Source organism: Lactuca sativa, chromosome 9, assembly GCF_002870075.4.
Source record: "Lactuca sativa cultivar Salinas chromosome 9, Lsat_Salinas_v11, whole genome shotgun sequence".
NCBI lineage: Eukaryota > Viridiplantae > Streptophyta > Magnoliopsida > Asterales > Asteraceae > Lactuca > Lactuca sativa.
Genome location: NC_056631.2, coordinates 59,734,805 through 59,759,721, shown reverse-complemented (window position 1 = coordinate 59,759,721; position 24,917 = coordinate 59,734,805). Strand labels below are relative to the sequence as shown.

The window sequence follows — 24,917 nt, the reverse complement described above, 5'->3', positions numbered from 1 at the left end:
GATCCTGAAAACAGATATACGGTGACTTTTCAAACTATTAAACACGGTGAACCACCAATATGATCAACAAAATAGCGATTGCGATCAATCAAATCGATTCAAATATAAACTATACAATAATTTGTAATTAAGTAATCACAGAATATGGAGAATTTACCTTATAAGCATTACAAAGAAGAACCAAATTCTGCAGAAAGATCCAAATCTGGACACGAGAGAAAAAGTTGGATTTAGTATGTATTTGGATTTTGGGTTGCCGCCTTTTAGGTTTCCTCCCTGTTTCCGCGCAGGTTTATATAGTCTTTAGATATTTACATTAACACCCATTGATTATGGTATAGTGACAAGTTTCCCTTAATGTTAATGTATTTTCAAAAAAGTTTAATTATATTTTAATAAAAATGGACACCAATACAAGTTTTGATATAATGTAAGCATGTTAGTAAACATTATTGTCTTTCTGTTTCATTTAAACTAATAGTCCTTTTAAATTTTGAGATTTATATTATAAATTTTAGTTAAATTGAAGTGAAAACGATTTCATTTATGTATTGAGTATATTTTCCATAAGTGCCTAGTTTAAAAAATAAATAAATAGTAAATAAGAAAAATGCAGTAGTATATCTATTTATTTTGTCATTTTATGGAAAATCAGTAGCACGGAAATATACCAACATATTTATTTATTTCATTTCAGTTGAATCAGGATTGTCGACATCCATATCCTCCTACCTTACTCCAATGGAATTGTTGTTCTTGTTGGCTGCGGTGGTGGTGTATGTATATCGTCGTATCCAAACAAACGTAGTTTCGTCTTGCTACGGGCATACTCGCTTTACAGCTTGTACGCTAAGCCTACCGAGTGGTACGTTCCGCGTACTGCCTAAGCACCAAAATGCAAACTTTTCAATAACAAAGGCAAAATAAGAAATATACCAAGATTCAAGTGTTACATATTTATTGAATAACACATAAGTTTAACGATAAATCCTATAAAAAAATAACAAGATGGTTGAATATCTACAAAAAAAAATAGTTAATTACTTGATAAAATAATTTTCCTTTAACTATTTTATGTCGAGCGGTCATTAAGTTCCAAAAAAAAATTATAACATTATACTAAAGGTGTGTACGTGGCGGTTTGGTTCGGTTATAGGCTAAAAACCGAAACATAACCATTACATTTGGTTAATATATTTTGGCAGTCATTGGGTATCGGTTAATATTGGTTATGGTTAATGTTTTTAATTGGTTAATGGTTAATATCGGTTAACCATAATGAAAAAAATGATATCGAAATTCAAAATACATTGATATAAATAATTAAAAAAACATATAGTTATTGCAGTAATCGAATACATGAATGAAAAGCTAATATACTATAAATTGATAAACTCAATGGAAGAGCAAAAACTTAATAAACATTTAAATGGTAATGTTTCTGGTGATAAGAAATGTCAAGAAATGCGACGTAAATGTGTAAATTTTAACAAACTCAAAAACACAGGTTTTCCAATTTGAGATTTCAACAAAATATGAAATATATAGAACTCAAACCTCCAACCATACATGTGAACTTCCAAGTTCAAGTTAATTTTTTTAACTCGACCAATTAAGTATTAGACATGATTGGAAAACATTTAGCTTTAGCTACACCGCTCTTAAAACCTGATAAAGGAATACGACCTATTACAGTAGGCAATATATGGAGACGTTTGGTTTCCAATCCGGCTATCAAAAGGTGTTGGTAAAGAAATTGTCAAATATCTCAATGATTTTCAGTCGGGGTTGGGGTGTCGGGTGGCGCTGAAGCCGTATTATATAGCGCCAACAAGGTGTTGAGTGAGCGCCACAGTGTCAGGTCTTTTTCCATGCTTACCGTGGACTTCTCTAATGTCTTTAATCTTGTTGATAGATCCAAATTACTTAATGAGGTCAGATTGAGGTGTCTTGCTATATCATTGCGGGTAGAATGCCTATATGGTCAAGCAACAATGTTGTATCTAGGAGACACACATATTTTGTCTACTACTGGAGTTCAGCAAGGAGATCCCTTAGGACCACATCTATGTGCCCTTGTGTTGCACCCACTCTTGCATAATATTATAGACAATTGAAAACTTCTTCTCCGTGCATATTACCTTGATGATGGCACACTTGTTGGAGATTCGGAGGAGGTGGACAAAGTGTTAGACATCATTAAGGTTATTGGCCCAAAATTGGGTATTCAGTTGAATATCAAGAAAACCGAGCTCTTTTGGCCCTCGTGTGATGGTAGGAAGTTGCGTGAGGGGCTATTCCCAGTTGCCACCGGGAGGCCGCCATTTAGGGCGAAACTTCTTGGGGAGGAGTTGTTAGTAGAGATGTTAGTTTCATTAGCAGTTTAGCTATAAAGAGAGCTGAAAACGTTGTGAATTTGATGCGCCTTCTTCCACAATTGTATGACCCGCAGAGTGAACTCCTTCTACTTCGGTCTTGTAAAGGTATTGCTAAACTTTTCTTTGGGCTGAGGACGTGCCAACCCGTTCACGTGAGGAGGCGACGTTGGTCTTTGACAATGGGTTGCGCAGGGCGATTGAGGACATTGTGGTTTGTAATGGCCCTTTCTTTAGTGACATACAGTAGCAAATTGCTTCCCTACCCATTAAGTTTAGTGGTTTGGGTTTATACTCAGTAGTAGAGGCTACCTCATATGCTTTTGTTTGGGTATTACAAGACCACATCTTACAGGATAGCAACAAATATAGTATGGATTCTAATTATGCTTGTGCCTTGGCTTCCCTTCGTAACAAGCTTCCAGACATTGACCTTCGTAGTTTTACTACTAAGAACACCCCCCCCCCCAAATCCTATAATACATTGGCGAGTGCCCTTTTTAGTAAAATTTTCCAAGATATGGAAGTGCATTTCAACATGACGGCTCGACAGAAAGCAGTTTTCCAGTGTTTACGTGCACCACATGCTCAAGATTCTCTTTTAGCTATCGCTATAGATAGGTTTGGCCAACATATGTCTCCTGTAGAGTATCATACCATCCTCAAATAGTCAAATATTGACTAATGATTCCAATATTCTCAGCTGACGAGATATGTATGGTGTGCCGCAAGGCATGTTTGCACTCTTTTGGAGAGCACGGAGTTCATTGCAAATAACACCCAGGGTTCAAATACAGCCACGATATGGATACAGATGTTTTGGTCGACATATTTAAGCATGCCGGGGTTTCCATCCAGAAAAGAGGCTCCTATAAATTTATTGACTGGTCCCACAGAAGGAAGGTCAACCATTAGACTGACTAACATTTTGATTTTTGGATGGGTTGGAGGGAAACACACATGTGTGAACCTTACAACGATATCCCCTCTCACAGGCTTGAGGGCCGGGAATTTCACGGCGAGACAGGTTGTATTAAAAGTTGCTATATGCGAGGTCACCAAATATGAGAAATCGTGCATGGAAAATCAACACATGTTCATACCATTTGTATTTGATACATTTGGTTTTCTTGCTCCGGATGCGGTGAAGCTTCTTAATAGAGTATAATAGATCATGCATACCAATATTATATCCCATATATCTATGGATGTAGTATTCAATATAACTGATTTTACCATACAAAAAGGTTTAGCGGCGCAACTTATTGATTGTTTGCCTTCTCATTCGTTGTACGATGATAACTATGATGTTAATTGGTTTTCAAAAAAAAAGTTTTATAAATTTTTTTGGTACATTATATATATATATATATATATATATATATATATATATATATATATATATATATATATATATAGGTTGAAATGATTCCAACAAGTATTGTGCGCCTCTAACAACCAATAAGAATTAAGAAAAAATAAATTCAATAATAAATAATAAAAATGGTATAATAGTAATATTGACAACATTTAATTATGGTAAATATTTAAAACATTTAATATCCTTTAAACTAGGGGAATTAGTTTCTCAACCCTACAAAAACACCGAACCCTCGTCACCATTAACACACGTCAGTTTTCACCCCACAAACATCCATTATCGTCTTCTTCATCACATACACCATGTCTCCATCTTATATCCCTGAATTCCGAACTAATATAGATCATCCCTTGCTGCAAATTTGGGTTTTATACTCTTCTTCATATGCTATTCTTCATGTGTGTTTTCTTGAAATAGCTAAAAGGATAAGATGTCGGCGGTCCATAGATTGACGTAAAAAAACAAGGGACGCAAGATGATTCATGAATAAAAGTTTGACATCGTGTGGATATTTTCTCAAAAGTTTACATCAAGTAAGTTTTGTTTCTTTTGATTCTATCTTTCAAAAGCATATTCTAATAATATATATATATATATATATATATATATATATATATATATATATATATATATATATATTAAAATTGTTGTCCCTTAGCTACGGTAAACTTGGTGCCTTTTGCCATCTTTGATCCATTTCTTTTTTCGATTTATGGTTTTGTCCCTATAATTGTCTCTTTTTTTAGGGGGTCATTTTGTGCATTTTTTTTTTGTATAAACATGTAGTTTTCATTTTGTTTCACCCTTTTGTCGACCAATCAGGTTTCCTATTCTGTCACCGTCTTCCATCCTTCGAGACCTCTCTCTCTATTCCTCCGGTATAGTCTACTATACACAAAAATCCACCGCCTTATCTCGATCATTCATCAATCCTCTATGACCGTTTCCTCTTCTACCACCTCCTTCCTCCGCTCAAGAAATCTCCATTAATACCCGTTTCTTCTTCTTCTGACCTCAACCAACTCCTACCCTACAAAGTGGCTTTCAAATCGTCGGAAGAAACTTCCATCGGCTACACGTTTGATTACTCTGTAAATCGGAAGAACGCTGCAACTATTCTCAATTTTCTCCAAGCCCACATCACACTCTACTGGCGATACGGTTGTTCGTCTGGTATCCGACGTAAACAATTTCGTCTCCATCGACGACGACGTTGTCGATTACTGATCGGGTCTCATTCCAAATAAACATCAGTTCTCTGTCAAGTTCTTAGCTTACCGTCCATGGATTTCTCCACTCACCGCTACTCAAAATCTTCGTCGATGGCGTCATTGAATATAGAGGACGTTCGGTTCTCAGATTCTAATCATGTTGTTAGCGGGCAGCATATTTTACCTTCTCAACAATCATTAACATTCGTAAAAAACATTCACCATTACACCGCCTCTTTAGAGGACGATCTGCGATTTCCAAATAATACGCATTTATTTCCAATTTGAAGTAAGGTACGGTTTGATTTCGGTGTAAATTCTTTCCTGTTTTTTAGTTTTGGAGTCGTGAAGGTATTAGATTCAATTTTAAAGTTTTATTAAAGGCTTAATTTGGGGGTTTTTATTGTTGGATACCGATAATCACTTTCACATGCTAATATTTTGGTTGGTACTAAATTTTTACAGCTATGTGATTTATCATGTATATGTAAGGTCTTGTGTCACACCCCCAAACCAAGGATGGCGGAAACGTCCGGGGGTGGCGGACTTCATGTATAGTATCACAACAACGAGTATAATATTGCTCGAAGTAAATGTTGGAATAGTGTCTAAGGCTGTAACTATATTAGAGAAGTATTTGATCCGGTTGTGCATGGTCCTTTTGGGTTGCCTTCACCATAGCAACTTGATAGGATGATTTATTAAGAGAGAGTAAATATTATTAATATATTATGAGAATAATATAATGAATAATATATTTGTTATTTAATTAATATAAGTCATAGAATTAATTAGAATTAATTTGGTGACTTAAAGAGATTAATTAAATAAAGGGGTATAAACTGTCAATTGTTTGATAGTTAAGCTTTAGACTGTAAATCCATTGGGATATGGTATGGACGAATTCTAAGAGCTTTAGGATAGCTAAAATCATCCATATGCTTATCTATGGAATGGATTTGGATAGCCTTAAGAGAAGATTATCCAATTAGGGTTTAGGTTGTAACCCTTAAGGAGTCTACAAGTATAAATAGACCCTATGGCTGATGGAATTCGATACTTGACCAAAAATTAAGGAACCTCTGGTCGAAATTCCTCCCCTCTCCTCTCTCCTAAATCATTCTTCTTGCTTTGGTGTTTGTAAGCCATTAGAGGAGTGACACTTGTGACTCTAGAAGCTCCAAGACCTCAAGATCAACAAGGAACTCAAAGGTATGATTCTAGATCTGTTTCAATGTTGTTATTTAACCTAATTAGTCATTAGAAGACTTGGATTCAAAACATGTTTATTAGAAAGCCTAGATCCGAGCAATAGGGTTTTGCATGCGCACATAGGAAAGTTCTTATGGCTAAAACCCATCAGTGGTATCAGAGCCTAGCTTGGTTTTCTTTAAATTGTTGCTTGATTAACTGAAACAAACCTGCAAAATTCGATTTTTAGGTTTCTGAGTCACTGACTCGGCGAGTCCCAAGGTGGACTCGGCGAGTAGGCCTGACTCGGCGAGTCCCCTTGTGCACTCGGCGAGTCAAAGCGTCAGGAATGGCCAGATTCGGGATTTCTTTGTATTTATCTTATCTAAACTTTCCATAAACTAATTAGATCAATGTTAATTCGTTTTTCTGATAAATATAACAGCAATCTTGATCTAATTAAAGATATTTATCTTATAATAAAATATTTAATTTCCTTATATGATAATTAATTAATTATTTTGATTATTTTGATAATTATCTTCAAAGAAATCTTGAATAAATCAAATATAGATAATTAGGATATTAATTGTTAATTGGAATTATTTGTTATTTGATCCTCCATGTTTTAAATGTTTAAAACTTGCCTTTAAGTTTTGAAATTTATATTTGTGATTAAAAGTTTTAATTTAGACAACTTAAATTTCAAACCCTAGATTTTAAAAGGTTTAAAATACAACCCTATACTAATATGATACTAGAATAATATATATATATATATATATATATATATATATATATATATATATATATATATATATATATATATATATATATGTATAACTAAATGCTAGTCTTACCGTTAGTAGGCCTCATTCACGAAGCCGATCTATAAGGTGGGTATAAGGTTGCGGCCTATAAAATGGCGCTTAATAGGTGTACACTCACACCCACCGCTTGCTTGATTGGTGGAGGGTCGTTAGCCGAACGGGTAGGATAGGGCAACCTCATCCTCTCATTAAAAGTATAATAAGAAATATAAAGTAACTACACATACTTTTAAAATTTCCCAATCCTAGTTACTTTAGGAAAAGTGAATTGATGCAATCCCATGAAATTACACTTTGCACCTTGCTAAGATGTTAGTGGAGCATGTGTGGTTTACCGGCACACTAATTGGTTCTAAGCGAAGGTGGCAAAGGGTGATTCATTGTTTATCATAGTTCGATGGAGCGTGTGTGGTTTACCGGCACATCGAATAGGTGATCGTTACAATGAAGGCACCATGTGAATTTGCATGGTAATTCACACCCGCTTTGTGATCCTCGGTATTCCAGTCACAAACAAGAGGGGCATATCGAGATTTAAACATGCCATTGAATAGTTTCAATGAATCTCATCCGAACCTAGGAATTCTCAAAAACACTTAGGACTAATAGTTTAGGTTTTGTGATGGAGAATTAGTGAATCGTCATTCACTTACCTTCAATTTATTTGCATGTTAGATTACGGCATCCCTTTTCTAATATGTAAATGTCATTGTTGGATCCTAGCCCTAATTTTCTTATTGGGTGATAATTAGGGATTCATATTCTAATCTATCTTTGTCCTTTTCTAATTATAGATGTCGAACGCAAACAACGCTGCTGCTAGTTCATTCACGTTGATGAGCCTTTGCCAAAAGGTCACCTTCGATGGAACGAACTTTAGCGAATGGATAAGATACATTCGCATCATTGCTCGCTATGAGGACAAGGAGTATGTCCTCGATGAGAAGCTCGAGAAAATCAACACCGAAATCGCTACTCCAGCCGAAATCACCGCCTTTGAAACTCATGAGCGAGATGCAACGAAGGTACATTGCATAATGATCGCCACCATGAACTCCGAATTCCAAAAGTCCTACGAGGACATGTACCCGTACGAGATGCACCAAGACTTATTGGAGAGGTACCACCAAAACGCGAGACAAGAGCGGTATGAGATTTTCACCGACATGATTTCCGCGAAGATGGGTCATGGAGAATCTCTTACCGTGTACTTGCAAAAGATGCAAAGGTATGTCGACCGCCTTCGCAAGTTAAATGTTGACTTCGGTGAAGACTTGGCGATCGACATGGTGCTTCACTCATTACCTCCGATGTACAACCAATTTAGGATGACCTACCACATGAACCAAGAAGAGGTCACCCTAAGCAAACTCCAAGGTCTCTTGAGAGTCGCTGAGATCAACTTCAAGGACAAGTCTGTTGCACCTACTCCCAATCCGCCCGCTGCTCCTGTCTTGGCTATTGGTCAAGGAAAGGGAAAGAAGAGGAAAGCTTCATCGAAGAACTATCGCAAGGTGAAAGCCCGAGATGGTGCCTCTTCTAGTGGGACCAAAGTTGATCCCGCTAAGCCCTGTCCTAACCCGAAGGAGGCAGAGTGCCACCACTGCCACAAGATAGGACATTGGAAGAGAAGCTGCCCGGATTACCTGCAAGCAATCAAAGAGGGAAAGATCAAGCCATCTTTCGCAGGTATATACACAATCAAATCTAACGATTCTAATCATGCTATTTCTTGGGTTCTTGATACCGGTTGTGGTTATCACATTTGTTCTAATGTGCAGGGACTAAGAAGAAGTAGGGATGTGGAGCAAGGAAGGATCAATCTAATCATGGGGAACAGAAGATCGTCGCCTGTGACCAAGATTGGAGTGTATTCTTAGTGCTTAGGAATAGTTTGGTTTTAGATTTGAACAATTGTTGCTATTCGCCAGAAATGGCTAGAAACATCATTTCATTTCATGGTTTATATAGACAAGGATTTAGATTTTCTTTTAATAATGAGAATGGTTCTATTTTGGCTTTATCTAAATGGTGTCTTTTACTTTGAAGCTATACCATGTAATGGAATATATGAAACTGTTATGATTGTTGATAACTTAGGAAATGATGTTTTGAATATTGATTCTTCCACTAGTATGGATAAAGCATCCTTGTGGCATTGTCGTCTTGGACATGTCAACAAGAAACGCATAGCCCAACTCCAAAAGGATGGAGTGTTGGAGTCATTCGACCTTAGGGAAGATGACACATGCGAGTCTTGTTTACTTGGAAAGATGACTAAGTCACCCTTCACAAGTACATGTGAAAGGGGCGATGGTCTATTGGACCTAATACATACCGATGTATGTGGATCGTTTAGATCAACCACGAAGGATGGAAACCGCTTCTATGTGACTTTTACCGATGACTATAGTAGATATGGGTATATCTACTTAATCAAGCAAAAGTCAGACACCTTTGAAAAGTTCAAAGAATTCAAGAGTGAAGTGGAGAATCAGTTGGGTAGGAAAATCAAGATGCTTCGATCCGATCGAGGAGGAGAGTACCTAAGTCTTGAATTCCACGATTATCTCAAGGAGTGTGGAATAGTTTCACAATTGACGCCTCCTAGGACACCGCAGTTGAATGGTGTGGCAGAAAGGCGTAATCGAACTTTATTGGATATGGTTCGCTCTATGATGAGTCGTGCTTCACTACCAATCTCTTTTTGGGGCTATGCCTTAGAGACTGCCGCCCATATCCTTAACCGAGTCCCTACCAAGAAGGTTGCCAAAACACCTCACGAGATGTGGACAGGGAAAGCTCCCTCGTTGGCACATATCAAGGTTTGGGGTTGCGAGGCTTTCGTAAGACGAGATACTCACGACAAGCTTGAACCTCGAAGTGAGCGATGTATTTTCATCGGCTACCCGCAGACATCCTTTGGATATCTCTTCTATAGACCGAAGGAAAATGTGGTCTTCGTTGCGAGGAGAGGAGTTTTCCAAGAGCGAGAACTCATAAGCCAAGGAGACAGTGGGAGGCAAATCGAGCTTGAAGAGATTCAAGAGTCGATAGATGAAGGAACCTCTACCGCTGGCACTCAACCCGAGGAGGAAACTCCGGTTGAACCGATTGACGAATCCTTACCTCTTAGACGTTCCGATAGAGTTAGAGTTCTACACCAGTTTTATGGTTTTCATATTACTACCGAAGGGGACACGTATATTAGTGATGGTACACTAATAAATCTTGATAAACCTAATAGCTATAAGGAAGCCATGGCAGGCCCGGAGTCTGTAAAGTGGAAAGAGGCAATGGATAGCGAGATCCAATCCATGTATGATAACCAAGTTTGGAATTTGGTTGATAACGTGCCCGGACGTAAGACCGTTGGGTGCAAATGGATCTTCAAGAAGAAGACCGACGTGGATGGGAACGTACACACATACAAAGCGTGATTGGTCGCGAAGGGCTTTACTCAAACTCCCGGAGTTGACTATGATGAGACCTTCTCACCAGTTGCAAAGATTAAATCTATTAGAGTGATGCTAGCGATTGCCGCATTTCATGATTATGAGATTTGGCAAATGGATGTCAAGACCGCTTTCCTTAACGGAAAGTTGGCTGAGGATGTTTACATGGCTCAGCCAGAGGGGTTTGTGGATCCGAAGCATCTGAATAGAGTGTGTAAGCTTGAGAAGTCCTTTATGGACTTAAGCAAGCATCTCGCAGATGGAATCTTTGCTTCGATGAGAAAGTCAAAGAGTTTGGATTTGTACGAAGCGAAGACGAATCTTGTGTATATGTCAAAGCCAGTGGGAGTATAGTAAGCTTCCTCGTTCTATATGTCGATGACATATTACTCATAGGAAACGACATCCCGACTCTGCAGGAGGTTAAGTCCTGGCTCGGGAAGTGCTTCACTATGAAGGACCTCGGAGAGGCTTCTTACATTTTGGGAATAAGGATAGTAAGAGAAAGAAGTAACAGACTAATTGGACTTAGTCAGAATACTTACTTAGAGAAGGTACTAAAACGTTTTAGTATGGAAAACTCAAAGAAGGGAGAACTACCGATACAAAGTAATGCCAAATTGAGTAAGACTCAAAGTCCGAGTACTGAAGCTGAGATAGCGGAAATGAGCCGAGTACCATACGCTTCCGCAGTTGGCTCAATCATGTACGCTATGACTTGTACTCGCCCTGATGTAGCCTTCCCTTTGAGCATGGTTAGCAGATATCAAGGGAATCCTGGCAGAGCCCATTGGATTGCGGTGAAGAATATCCTTAAGTACCTTCGGAGGATGAAGGAATGGTTCTTAGTCCTCGGAGGGAGTGATGACTTGAAGGTGCGAGGGTATAGTGACGCCAGTTTTCAGACCGACAGGGACAACTACCATTCGCAGTCGGGCTGGGTCTTTACCCTGAATGGAGGAGCAGTGACATGGAAGAGTTCCAAGCAAGAAACCGTAGCTGATTCAACGTGCGAATCAGAGTACATTGCAGCGAGCGAAGCATCGAAGGAGGCAATATGGCTAAAGAACTTCATCGGTGATCTTGGAGTTGTACATGCCATAAAGGAGCCATTGGAGATTTTCTGTGATAACGAAGGTGCGGTTGCCTTGACCAAGGAACCGAGGGATCATGGTAGATCAAGACATATCGACAGAAAGTATCACTTCATTAGACATCGTATAGAAGAAGGACAACTCGTAGTGAAGAGGATATCATCAGAAGATAACCCAGCAGATCCGCTTACGAAGGGACTGAGTAGGGTTAAGCACTTGCAGCATGCTAGGAGTATTGGGCTGAAGGATGATATTAGCATAGATTAGATAATATTAGAAACGTGTAATAGATAAATGTAATTGACATTTGATGATTAAATAAAGGAGTTTTATTTATGAGTAAGGTTACTATCTCATGTTAATTGTTTAACTATTGTTTCACTTTGCATGTTTTGACTTCCAGAATAATTGAGTTTATTAGGAATAATAGAATTGTTCAAATGGTCCACAATCGTTCATATGTTGGGAGTAGATATGAATGAAGATTGTCATGAATTGGTGTGTAGATTGTCTAAATGGTGTTAGACATAGCAAAGGGTTGCTGCAACGTTCATGAATGCTTATGAACTAGTTTTGAGCATTGGAACAAACCCGCACTTGCTGGAATCACCTTATGGAATAAGATATAAAAGGGTGATCGCAAGACGATAACATCATATAGTCTTAAAACCTAGATATATGGTTTATTATTTGTTAGTTGATTGTACATTGATAATACGAAAATGCATCAGTAACTTGGTGTTATAAAACGTATTGTTGTGTATAGATGGTTAATGAATTAGTAAATGCATATAAGTCAAAGTTTATCTGTAACTTTTATCTAAGAAGGTAAAAGCGATATCTCGGTCGCTCGATGATTTGATTTGACTTATGTGCCGGGCCCGGTCAGAACTAAATTGATGTGTTCGATTAAGTTCTATGTCAAATATATCAGAGATCGAGAAACCTAAATGCTTGACTAACCATTCCATAGAATTGTCAGCATGATATCTAACAGAGGACTGTACGTTCCCTTATCTAAAGGACAAGATTGATTAGATCAGAGTTGACAGCGTCTTTGAGAGCTACGATTGCAAACCGAATTGTACTTGTATAGTTACTAGACTTATCCAAGTGGGAGACTGTTGGAATAGTGTCTAAGGTTGTAACTATATTAGAGAAGTATTTGATCCGGTTGTGCATGGTCCTTTTGGGTTGCCTTCACCATAGCAACTTGATAGGATGATTTATTAAGAGAGAGTAAATATTATTAATATATTATGAGAATAATATAATGAATAATATATTTGTTATTTGATTAATATAAGTCATAGAATTAATTAGAATTAATTTGGTGACTTAAAGAGATTAATTAAATAAAGGGGTATAAACTGTCAATTGTTTGATAGTTAAGCTTTAGACTGTAAATCCATTGGGATATGGTATGGACGAATTCTAAGAGCTTTAGGATAGCTAAAATCGTCCATATGCTTATCTATGGAATGGATTTGGATAGCCTTAAGAGAAGATTATCCAATTAGGGTTTAGGTTGTAACCCTTAAGGAGTCTACAAGTATAAATAGACCCTATGGCTGATGGAATTCGATACTTGACCAAAAAGTAAGGAACCTCTGGTCGAAATTCCTCCCATCTCCTCTCTCCTAAATTGTAACGCCCGGGTTTCAGGGCTAAGCATTTTTGTCAATGTAATAGTCTAGGTCAACTCTTGTAACTCTTTTTTTTTTGAAGTAATAAAAATGAAATATTTGAGTATTATGTGTATTTATGTGCTTATAATTTAATTATAAATGTATAATTAATAAATAATAAAAATAAGCGTCAAAATTAAAGTATAAGATAATCCCGATATCTCTACATAAAGTTGTAGAATATGTCTCAAGGTTTTCGTACATATAAAGAATGCCGAAATCCGAGTTATAACGAAGAAGTTATGACCCGTCGAAGTTTTACGGCAAAACCGGCACGGCACCGGGAAGCGTAAATAGTGAATTTACGATAGAGCGAGATTTAGCCTTAGCAATCTAAACAAAAGTTGTAGAATATGTTAAACTAAGAGCGTCGATAAAAAGAACGCCCAAATCTGACTTCGTATGAGGAAGTTATGATTTTTCTAAGATTCGACTTAGCAGTGCACGACCCGAAACTCGAATTTTAGTTCGAGCGGTTTTTGGCCTACGCAACCTAAATGAGAGTTGAAGATCTCATTAATAGGAACTCAACGGTAAAAAGATGGACGAAAACGGAGTTCGTATGAAGGAGTTACGAATTCTTCGCGGTCATTTAACAGTCTAAAGGCCTCCTACTGTTAAATTTGAGATCGGTCAAGAATTAGCTGACGGAGTCTAAACGAAAGTTGTAGAGTACGTCTTCACCTACGCGTGGATATAAAGAACGTCAAAAACGGAGTTCGTATGAACGAGTTACAAATTATAATAACATATTTACGTATTAAAATAAAGTATAAATCATGTATACGTACACATATATATACATATGTATATATCATTAGAAAGGTATCGACGATGCGGTCATTATAAGACTAATGTTGAGTTCTTTCGACATTAGTTTAGTACAAATATCATTAAATCCATTTATAATAGTATTATAGAGGGGTGTTTAGTTGTTTATATAACTAAAAGGTCATTAAGTAATTATGGAGGGTAGTTTTTGAAAATTCAATTAGTATAAATAAGAGCCTTGGGTTCTCATATTTCTTGCACCATTCTCTTGATTCAAGAGTCTTTCTCTCCTTATCCCCCGAGCATTTCGGTCCCTCGTGATTCGACTTCTCTTTCTGTAGCTTAGTATAGTAAGGTGAGCGCTGAAGCGCTGCACGAATCTTTCTTAGAAAGATTCAGCGACGAAGTTCTGCCCCTGCAGAGCCCGACTCCTAGCTAAAACCCCCTTGTAAGTAAGTTATGCTTACCTTATTTTAATATAGCTTATATTTAAAATTAGTATTGTTATTATGAACTTATAATAAATATTTGAGCTATTATTATAACTTATATAAGTGTCGGTATAATATTTTTTTTTAACTACTCGCGGTACGGGGAATCTGGTTTAAAGGGCCGCATAGGGTTGTTGGATTTCAGAAGTGCTATATGCCAAAATGGTCATGCCCTCCGGTGTTTTATGTCTGGCCCCTGTCTGTACATAGTGGTTGGAAAATATTGTTTAACGCTTATATAATAATAATAATAATACTAAGACTAATAGTTGGTCACGGTAAATATTAGACTAAAATTTAGCGATAATAATGTTAGGTTTCGTCGAAGGAAAATAGAATCGTTAGAAGCAAGCGCTGCCCGATTTTGGAATCATCACCTTAACAAGTGAGTGCATAGTTACTTTCAACTTACACATAGATATGAAGTATTTTATATAAATTACGTGTTATGTGTGCATATTATCTGAATACTTGCTATCTATGCTAGATGAACATTGTTATACATGTTTTCAATGATTTAAACTGTATATATATTTTATATCTACGAAAATGTTGGGGTAAAACATGGGTAGATGTAATAGCTGATGTGTGATAAAATGATGAGAGGCCTCGATGTTGATGTTGTTGATTCTGTCATCTAGCGGAGTATGGATGACGACCACAGACTCTTCTAGACAGTCCAGTGGAACACTAGCAGGCTCGCAACCTGTAGGTGTTTGTGAACGATATGTTCACCGGTGTACTCCATCCCCCACATGGTTGCCTTTAGGACATTTATTGCTGAGGAATCCCCTTAGCAGTAGTGTCCGTCCCGATGATGATCCTTAGGCTAGGTCCCTTATGATAGGTGTTTAGGGACGTAAAGTGAGGATAACGGGAACGGGTAATCGGGTTATTGTTGATTGAATTAATAAACTTATTTATTGTGGGTTGAAAACCCTATGTGCTCACCAGGCTCCCAAGCCTGACCCACTCAGTTTTATGTATTACAGGTAGTGGCGCATGAGCATAGGTGTGATGTTTTGGACGAGGGATTACGGATATAGGCCTGTAGATATGAAATAATGTAGTAAGGCTTATATTGTATTGTTTATGCTTTTGATCTGTACGAACATGACATCCCGAGTCTTTTAATGAAATACATTTCTATGGAAATGCTTTTGATAAATCTTTATCATATTTTTGTTTTGGGACAAATTCCGCAACACTTTCATTTAAAATGTAACTCTGATTTTTAAACAAAGCATAAACAAACCGGTCTTTTGTGGTCGTGATTTTGGGGATGTCACATAAATCATTCTTCTTGCTTTGGTGTTTGTAAGCCATTAGAGGAGTGACACTTGTGACTCTAGAAGCTCAAAGACCTCAAGATCAACAAGGAACTCAAAGGTATGATTCTAGATCTGTTTCAATGTTGTTATTTAACCTAATTAGTCATTAGAATATTTGGATTCAAAGCATGTTTATTAGAAAGCCTAGATCCGAGCAATAGGGTTTTGCATGCGCACATAGGAAAGTTCTTATGGCTAAAACCCATCAGTAAATACAACCAATCATAAATATAATCAGAAAAGAATTACATGGTTTCAAGTATTACATATTTCAATGGTTGATCACGGTATGATATAAAAATAGTTGTTCAACGCCGTAGCGTTCCATCCTCAAAAGCTTGTGGTTACTTGGTTTCGTTGACTTCCTGAGAATACAAGTAGTTTTGAAAAAGTGTCAACAATTAAGTTGATGAGTTCATAAGCTTTTTAGATAAAGAGTTTGAAAACCGTTCTTTGTAATGTGTTGTATGTTACCAAGAAAAATCCAATATTTTCCTTATAAAGGTTATGTGATCCTAAATACCAGGACCGAGAATAAACAAGTATTTGTCATACTTAAAGATATAAAAGTGATTTTAAATCGGCATAAAACCCTTTTTAATTTGAGAAAAATCCCGTAATTAATGATGTGTAGTCTTAAATACCAAGACCAAAAGTGTACAGTAATATTCGTACTTATTGATATAAAAAGTGATTTTAAATCGACATAAAACCCCTTTTGATTTATAAAAATCCCCGTAATGAATGATGTGTAGTCTTAAATACCAAGACCGAAAGTGTACAATAATATCTGTACTTATTGATATAAAAGTGATTTTAAATCGACATAAAACCCCTTTTGATTTATAAAAATCCTCGTAAACTTTATGTGTTGTTAACTCCCTATGTGAGTCGCTATAACCATACTATGACTGAATGAACCTGCCACGACATTTCTCAGGCGTCGAAAATGTTATGACACTTGTCACCCGGAGACCTGCAGGTCCCACTGTAGCTAGCAACAAGGTGTGGATGTCAAACCCAATATATATCTATACACAACTATCACGTTCTCCCTACAAGAGACTTTGGTTATAACTACCAGGAATTTTAACCCGTACTCTAGGAGTACTGAGAAGAATGTATCACAATTTAAGTTAACAAGTTTACGTGTGGTGTGTGTGAGTGTAAAACCTTTTTCTGTGGGAATAAAACCTTCCGAAATGTGTTTGTTGTGTTAATGGAAACATAAACCATACCTATTATAGTTTATCAAAACGTTTAAATGTAATGGTTATAACTTTGTTTACTATGGTTAACTATTGAATTTGTGAAGGTAAAAACCCTTTTGTTTACCGATATGTATATATAGCTTTTACTAAAGTGAAATAACATGCAATATAACAACTAATTAATTACCATACTTATGAAGGTAAAAATCCATTTGTTTTCTGATGTATGCCAATACACTAAGACGAATGACATGTAATATAAAAACATATATTCACATAACAATACACACCTTTCTCATCAAGTTACAAGGTGCAAATGAAGTTGATAGCATTTTTCTAGTGTTAACATTTCTATTACTGTTCTTAGAAAATTTATAGAAAAATCATCAAAGGTCCAAATCAGAATCCGTAAATTTTGAGAGTTTGGGAAATGAGTCTAGTTTGTTCATAAATTTTATTATGATTTTTAATGACCTCCAACTTGTGTGAAAAAGTCCATAATCACAGCCTGGTCCGGATTTGCTCTTGAAATGATATGCAGTTTTGTAAAAATCACCATAAATTGTAGAAAAATCATATGGAGGTGTGCAAGTAGTCATTTTAAAGCTAAGAACTGGAACTACTTTCACCTAAAACAGTTTTGAAAACTAAAATGGTTAAGTGGATCAAAACAGTTCGTGAATGGAGTTAAACTTTTCTAATGAAAGCTGTTGGATGGGTTTAGTTATGTTCTTGGTGTTTTAACTTGTATCCCCCCTCCCCCCCTTTAAAACTTAATAAAAACATGAAAAGATAGGGGGTATGAACTCACCTTGAGTGATTTCAGTAGATGGATGATGGAGAAAGGTAATGTTCCACTCAAGAACACTAAGAAGATGTCTTGAAGGTTCGAAGATCTAACACTAATGTGATGGAATTTGTGTAAGCAATCTATGATTTTGAGTAAAAGGAAGTGAAATAATTATATGGAGGATGAATATACTTACCAAAAGTGGGAGAAAAGCTTGGAAGAAGGCCCTTGAATCTCGAATTTTAGTGAGATGATTGAGAAAGAAAAATGTGTTTAATCTTTGGTGGAAGAATGAGAAAATGAGAGAGTGTGTTAGGAAAGATGATAGATTTCAGCCTTGACCAAGAATATGGTTGGTCAAATGGTGGGGAAAGTACTCTTGAATGACCAGGTATGGTGGAAGGACAATAGCTGGTCATGGAGTGGGCATGGGAGTGGTTGCTTATGTTACACACTAAGGTAAAGTCAACACTCCACCTCAAATATTCACCCACTAAATTTTATTATTGAATAAATATTTCCATAAAAAATATGTTTAAATTATGAATATTTAGGGTCTTATATGTTAAAATATGATTTTTGGAGAAAATACCGCGATAAAAATAATTAAAAACAGGCTTAAAACGGAGTCGTGGTCGAAAATCGGGTGAAAAGTGGCAAATCCGAAGTCAGGAGGGTGACTCCGGCCTTAACAACATTAGATCCGAAGTGGGGTTAGGCCGCTGAGGTGGATCCGAAGGGAAAAGGGGTTGCGGTCCGAGGAGGGTCCGAAGCAAAGGTGGCTGCGGTGCTCCGGTTTGATGATTGCGGCTCGCTGGCTGCGGCTAGCTTGATGCGGTTAGACCAGAGGACTTCGGGCTTGGTCCTTGGGGCTTCGACTCAAGAAGAACTTGGTCCTCATAGAGGGACTTCGGTCCAAAAGGCAAATTTTCCGAGGAATCTTCCCATTTCGAGTGGTTTTTCACCAAGTCAAGTGTCGGGATGCCCCAAGTGATTAAAATAAATCAAAAGGGGTTTTGGGAGAGATTTGACATACTTGGAGAGATTTCACATACGGAGAGAGATTTGGGAGAGATTCCACATTCTTGGAGAGATTTGGGAGAGATTTGACACACTTGGAGAGATTTCACATACAGAGAGAGATTTGGGAGAGATTCCACATTCTTGGAGAGATTTGGGAGAGATTTGACACACTTGGAGAGAGATTTAGGAGAGATTCCACTTATGACCTTTTTGAGCATCTGACTTCGCAACGCAAGGTCCGTAAACCCCGTTAAGTCATGTTTTAGTATCCTACACACTCCCGATGAGTGTGATATAGTGTTTTATCGCTTTGGTTCATTGCTTACCATAATTTTAGGTTAAGGAAATCTAGATACACGAACTTTTCAATTGATGATTTCTCATTAGAATAGCGAGTTGTATAGCAATTACCTAACGAAGCCCTAGTACACAAGGGTTAGTTGAGTCAACCGGTTTGACTTGTTGACTTTAGTTGACTTTGATTTGACCGGAAATTAACGGTTGTCACATCTTGGAACTCTAAAACAGCTAAAATCTGAACCCACATCTCGCGTGGTCATTGTCACTACCTGATCAATTTGGCTTCGACAAAACAGAAGGAACATAATTCATGTGTGTATTAGACATATTTCAAAGGTAAGTCTTATTTCTTTAACCATCATTACCAGTTTTATATATAGGTGGTCCTTCAATTTTAATTGTTTCATCCGCCACAAAATTAGTTGTTTTTTATGCACACTAGGTGTTTGATTAACTGCTTGAGCCAAAATACATATTATTACGCTCCTGTACCAGGTACGGTAGGTTTCATCGTGTTATTTTTGAAAGATAACTAATAATCATGTTTTGAAGATGATGTATATATTGTTTTTGTCAAATTGATGCCTTCAAGGTTATATTAGTCATTATTTTATTTTTTTTACAATTTTATGTGTATTCTGTATGCATTTTTTTTATCTGTTTCTGTACAAATGGATTTGTAAAAATAAGTTTTTAAAAATTCCAAAAAAGAAATTATCCAAAATCCAAAAAATTTTAAAAATACAAGTGGATTTGTAAAAATAAGTTTCTAATTCGTAAGAAAACATTTGGATTTTTTTTTCGAAAATGACGTAATACTTGGAGTAAATTACTAAAAATGGGCCCTAATCTTTCTTGTTTTTACCGTGTTCAGTCTAAAATTGAAACATTTTCCGGTTTTGGTCCATGGAATCTTGAAATAAGGAGCAAAACTGGAAAAAAAAGGTTTGAATCTTGAACTAAACATGTCAGAAAGCATAAGGACTATTTCTATAGTTTATTCTAATGGATTATGTTTCTTTTTGGACAAAACTTTCTTGATTGGATATCGCAGGTAGAATAATTTGTTAAATGACCAAAATACCCTTTAATAAGGGTTTGTAAGGACAATTTGATTTGGGAGAATGGAATTCAAATCCGTCTTCCATTCCTAGAAATGATGAAATCCCTTCATATATGGATTTTGGCATATTCCATCAGAATTAACTCAATTCAATTGCGTCAATTGGGCGACCCAGAAATTGGAATATATGATTCTATTACATTGTGTTTTTCTCTATTAGATTTATATGGATTTCTGTTGATACGTATGTGTTTTAGCTCATGAATTGCAGCTTAGTCCAAGGTAATCTAATTGAATGTGTTTTAGCTCATGGATTACCACTTTGGCATATATGATTCTATTCCATTGTGTTTTTCTCTATTAGATTTATATGGATTTCTGTTTATACTTATATTGCTTTAAAAGCCACTTTATTGATCATCGTTCTTATATAATTCAGGAACTTTGGGCTTTGTTTAACTTTTGTTGTCCAGAGCTTTTGAGAGACAAGAAATGGTAAGATTTCATTTTTTTTCTTTTTCTTCTTATTGTTATGTTATTTACTTATTTATATCTATTTTCTTTTTAGTTTTAAGGAAAAATATGAGTCAGCAATCCTACGTGGAAATGACAAAAATGCATCTGATAGAGATAAGTGCATTGGTTCAGGTGTTCCACGGGTTATTAGTTATATTTCCCTAAATGACAAAATAGTTCATAAATATTAAGGCAATAACCTTTTGCTATGATTAAAACTATAAAAAAAAAACATTTATCCAAACTTACAAACATGATTTAAGAAATTGCATTCAACCCTATTTTCTTAGGCGTTTGAAAACCGAAGTTTTTCGTGATAATGATGCTACAAACACTGCCAAGCTTTCTAAAAAGAATGAGATTATTGTTTGGTTAAGATTATCCAAATGTCACGTGCTTACATTAACTGTTTTTATATTCTTTATTTTATAAATACTCAACTTACATTCTTTTTATCTTTTTTAAATTATAGAGACAACTATACGAAGGCTTTTTGAACAATAAGATTGTTCTTTCAGCCTTCGATGGTTCACCTTTAGCTGCTCTCACGGTATTGTAGTCTTTTATGAGAAGGATATTTCTGTCTTTTGCACGTAAGAGAGATCAACAATGCAATTTTTTTGTTCTATTAACATCACTCTTAGTTTTTGGTGGACTTTTCCTTTAGTGAAAATTAATGTTTATGATTTACATTTAATAGATATTGAAAAAATATGTGATCATCCAGTTGTATTAACAAAAAGAGTTGCTGAAGATCTTCTAGAAGGAATGGAAACAGGGCTAAATGAGGAAGATCAAGGAATTGCTGAAAAATTAGCAATGCATATAGCACATACTGCAGAGAAATATGACATTGGGGAAACTCATGACAAGCTTTCTTGCAAGATCTTCTTTATTATGTCTTTACTGGTTAGAATATTACATATTACATACATACCCTTAGACCCTTATTTTTTTGTTATATTTTAATACCATTTGGATAAATAATGTTTAAAAAAGATATGAGAAAATCAACCTAAACTTTTTTTTTAATCATCCATTACAGGAAAAACTGATTCCGGAAGGTCATAAAGTTCTTATCTTTTCCCAGACACGCAAAATGGTTAATCTTATTCAGGTTTAGATTTTTTCCAAAGGTTTCCTGAAATTTATATTCAACCTGCACAAGAAATGGGTTTTACGTTTTTGCTATATTTTTCATTGCAACATCTACCTATTATAACTCTTATATATATATATATATATATATATATATATATATATATATATATATATATATATATATATATATATATATATATCTACTTACTAGTTCTATAAGGTCATAAAGTTCTTTTTCATTGCAACATCTACCTATTCTAACTCTTATATATATCTAGCAGTTTGTTGTGGCAGCAGATGCAGTGTCTGATGGTGAAAGTAAGGTGGCAGATTGTGTGAAGTGAAGCAAATTTGAAGGTAATAGAGAAGAAGAGCTAAAGATGCTGTGGAGTTTACATATGAAAGACATGCTCCTCAAGAACCCAACTGCTAGGAAATGTGTTTGCTGCCACCTCTAGAAATCGAATTTCAGTCTGAATTATTGCGTTCTTCTGTCTACTACTGGAGCATACATACACATACAAAGGAGACGGACGCCTATAACGGATCCTCTTCCAATCCTCTTGGCTCTTACAATAAAAAGGGTTTTGGTGGTGTTGATGGTATAAATGAAACATCTAACCCCCGCAACGCGGGGGCCACTTTACTAGTTGTTATTATTATTATTATTTTAATGGATGTTGAGTAATGTCCATGACTTTTTGTAGAAGAAACTTTAGAATCAAGACCTATTAGACACAAACTACAAAAAAGTATAAATTGAAGATTTATGCAACATAATGTGTTTTGACTGTTGTTTCACTTTGTTAATATTAAATGGTTTTATAAATAATCATAAAAGTTTAGTGTTTTGCAAATTACATATTAGTAATTTCCTTACACAATTTCATGTTTTGAAAATTCTAAATTTCAAATTGTAAAAATGTATTTTGGTATTATAGAATGTATTATGATAATACCTAACAAGTGTTTGTTGAAATGTCTGAAAGAGAAGCTAAAGAATTTAACTTTGTGGTATGCATTATGTCAGAATTACTGACAACACATGTTTTATGTAATTGTTTAAAAATGTAATTAATTTGTCAGTGTATTATTTTGGTTCAATTTTTGATATTGAATTCCAAATTGTATTGTCCCTCGTTATTATATATTTGGAATATAAAATTATATTAATAGTAAATACGATGCTTTTGAATGTATTTTATGTATTTTGTCAGAATGTTTCTTCAATAATATTTTAATAGAATAAAATTCTGAAAGAACATCATTGTAACAAAAAAAATATTCTAACAGAATAAAATCAATTATGTAATTACTTTAGAATTAAAATTGAATTAATTAAAAAAATTCAAATTTTAAAAATTAGACAAAATTAATTATCCCTAAAATACGAAAAATTCCTTTTATAAATGCAGTTAATTGTCCAGAATACCCTTTTGTTAAAATTTGTGTGATTATATGATACATGTTATCCCATTGTAATACCATACACTCTCAAATCATGTTCAATGATTATTTGATAATGGATCGGTTACATTATAAAACCAAAATCGAATCGCTTTCTATCTGTTAACAAAAAATCGAAAACGAACCAATGGTTTTAAAAATTGTTCGATTTTCGGTTAATTTGATTATTGTTTGGTTTTTTGATTAAACAAAACTGCAAAAATGGTCCCTATGGTATGCATTTTTTTGGGGTTTTAGTCCAAACCCCGACTTTTTTTGGCTTCGTGGTCCTTTTGGTCATGTTTGTACATAAATTTGGTCCCTCTTAAAATTGAAATGACTGTAATGCCCTTTTGATCTATATTTTATGTTTTTCTATTTAATTTAAATGATAAATAAATAATTAATTAATTTGGGCCAACATCTCTCTCTCTCTCTCTCTCTCTCCCTCTCTCTCTCTCGGATGGAAATCCATTGCTTTTGTTGTTGAATTATCATCTCCTGGACTTTCTTCATGAACTCTTCTTGTTTTGTTCTTCCTCTTTAATTGTTGCAGATTCATGAGTTAATGTGCTAAATACAAGAAATTTATAAAAGGTACAAGTGTTGTAACTTATAAGTGAACTTTCTTCATGAACTGTGAGGTAGCCTTGAGTGTTAGTCTTTTCCATCTACTGCCTCCAAAACTTGAAGATGATGAATCCGTTTCTTCTGCTTTAACAGAAATTTCACAGCAGAGTTTTTAGATGATGATCAACCAACCTCCCATGGCTGCCATCAAGTGATGAACACAGCCATAGATTTTCTGTAGTAAGTAAGAGATCAGATGGGTTGAATGAAGTAAAAAAGAATCGTCTTTCAAGATTGTTGTTTGTCTGATCTCCGAGTTCATCCTCATTTGAATTTGGTAATGTGAGAATATTCTCGAAGGCCTTGACCAAATGCAAAACTCTTCCAGATCCAGGTTTAGGAATTGTCTTTCTTGCTTCATCCAACAATTTCTCCTTTCTCATCTTATCACCGGACATCTCAAAAACGTCATCTTCTTCGGATTTTCCTTGAAGACCTACAGGTAAACTAGGGTTTTCTTCTTGAACAGAAACTTCACTCCGATTGAAAAACCCTTCCTGAGAAGCCTTAAGAGTATCATAAGCAACACACAAACATTTTTCTGAATTACCACTAGCCTTACACTTACAATCGATTGAAATCGGGGTTTTATCGTTGTCTCTCTTCGAATTCTTCTTCGCCACCACAAACCTACTCTCCCGAATCTTGTTCTTGGGAGAAGGCGAAGAGATATGATTAGGTTTCTTCATCGCCGATTTATGGACTTTAGTCGCTGATTTGAGTAATGGGGAATTCAAGGCTTTCAGATTAGGGCTAGTAACGTTAGGGTTTATATTCTTTGGTAGCTTTGACTTGTTGGAATGCTTCGACTTCGATGGTGTCAGTGGCACTGCTCCGGCGTTCTTGCCGTTCGGTTCCATCGGAAAATCATCGGAATAAGGAGGAGATTAGTTGTAGAAAGAGATGATGGGGCTTGTGGGATTCAGTTTATCCGGGGGGGGGGGGGGGAGTATGTGGGCCCTTATTTTTATTTTTTATATATAAATATTTATAGGAAAAAAATGAAAAATAAATAAAAT

The 24,917-nt window shown here is 35.7% G+C and overlaps 1 protein-coding gene across 1 annotated transcript; it reads right to left on the bottom strand.

Annotated features, from left to right (window-relative positions):
* Positions 1–23,996: 23,996 nt before the first annotated feature.
* On the bottom strand, positions 23,997–24,758 carry LOC111903072 (microtubule-destabilizing protein 60). The gene has a single exon (XM_023898866.1). It carries the CDS (start codon positions 24,756–24,758, stop codon positions 23,997–23,999), a length of 762 nt encoding a protein of 253 aa, XP_023754634.1.
* Between the last annotated feature and the right edge of the window lie 159 nt (positions 24,759–24,917).

What these genes read in the sequence shown, in the direction of transcription:
- LOC111903072 (XM_023898866.1), bottom strand. Translation starts at nt 24,758, where the DNA reads ATGGAACCGAACGGCAAGAACGCCGGAGCAGTGCCACTGACACCATCG.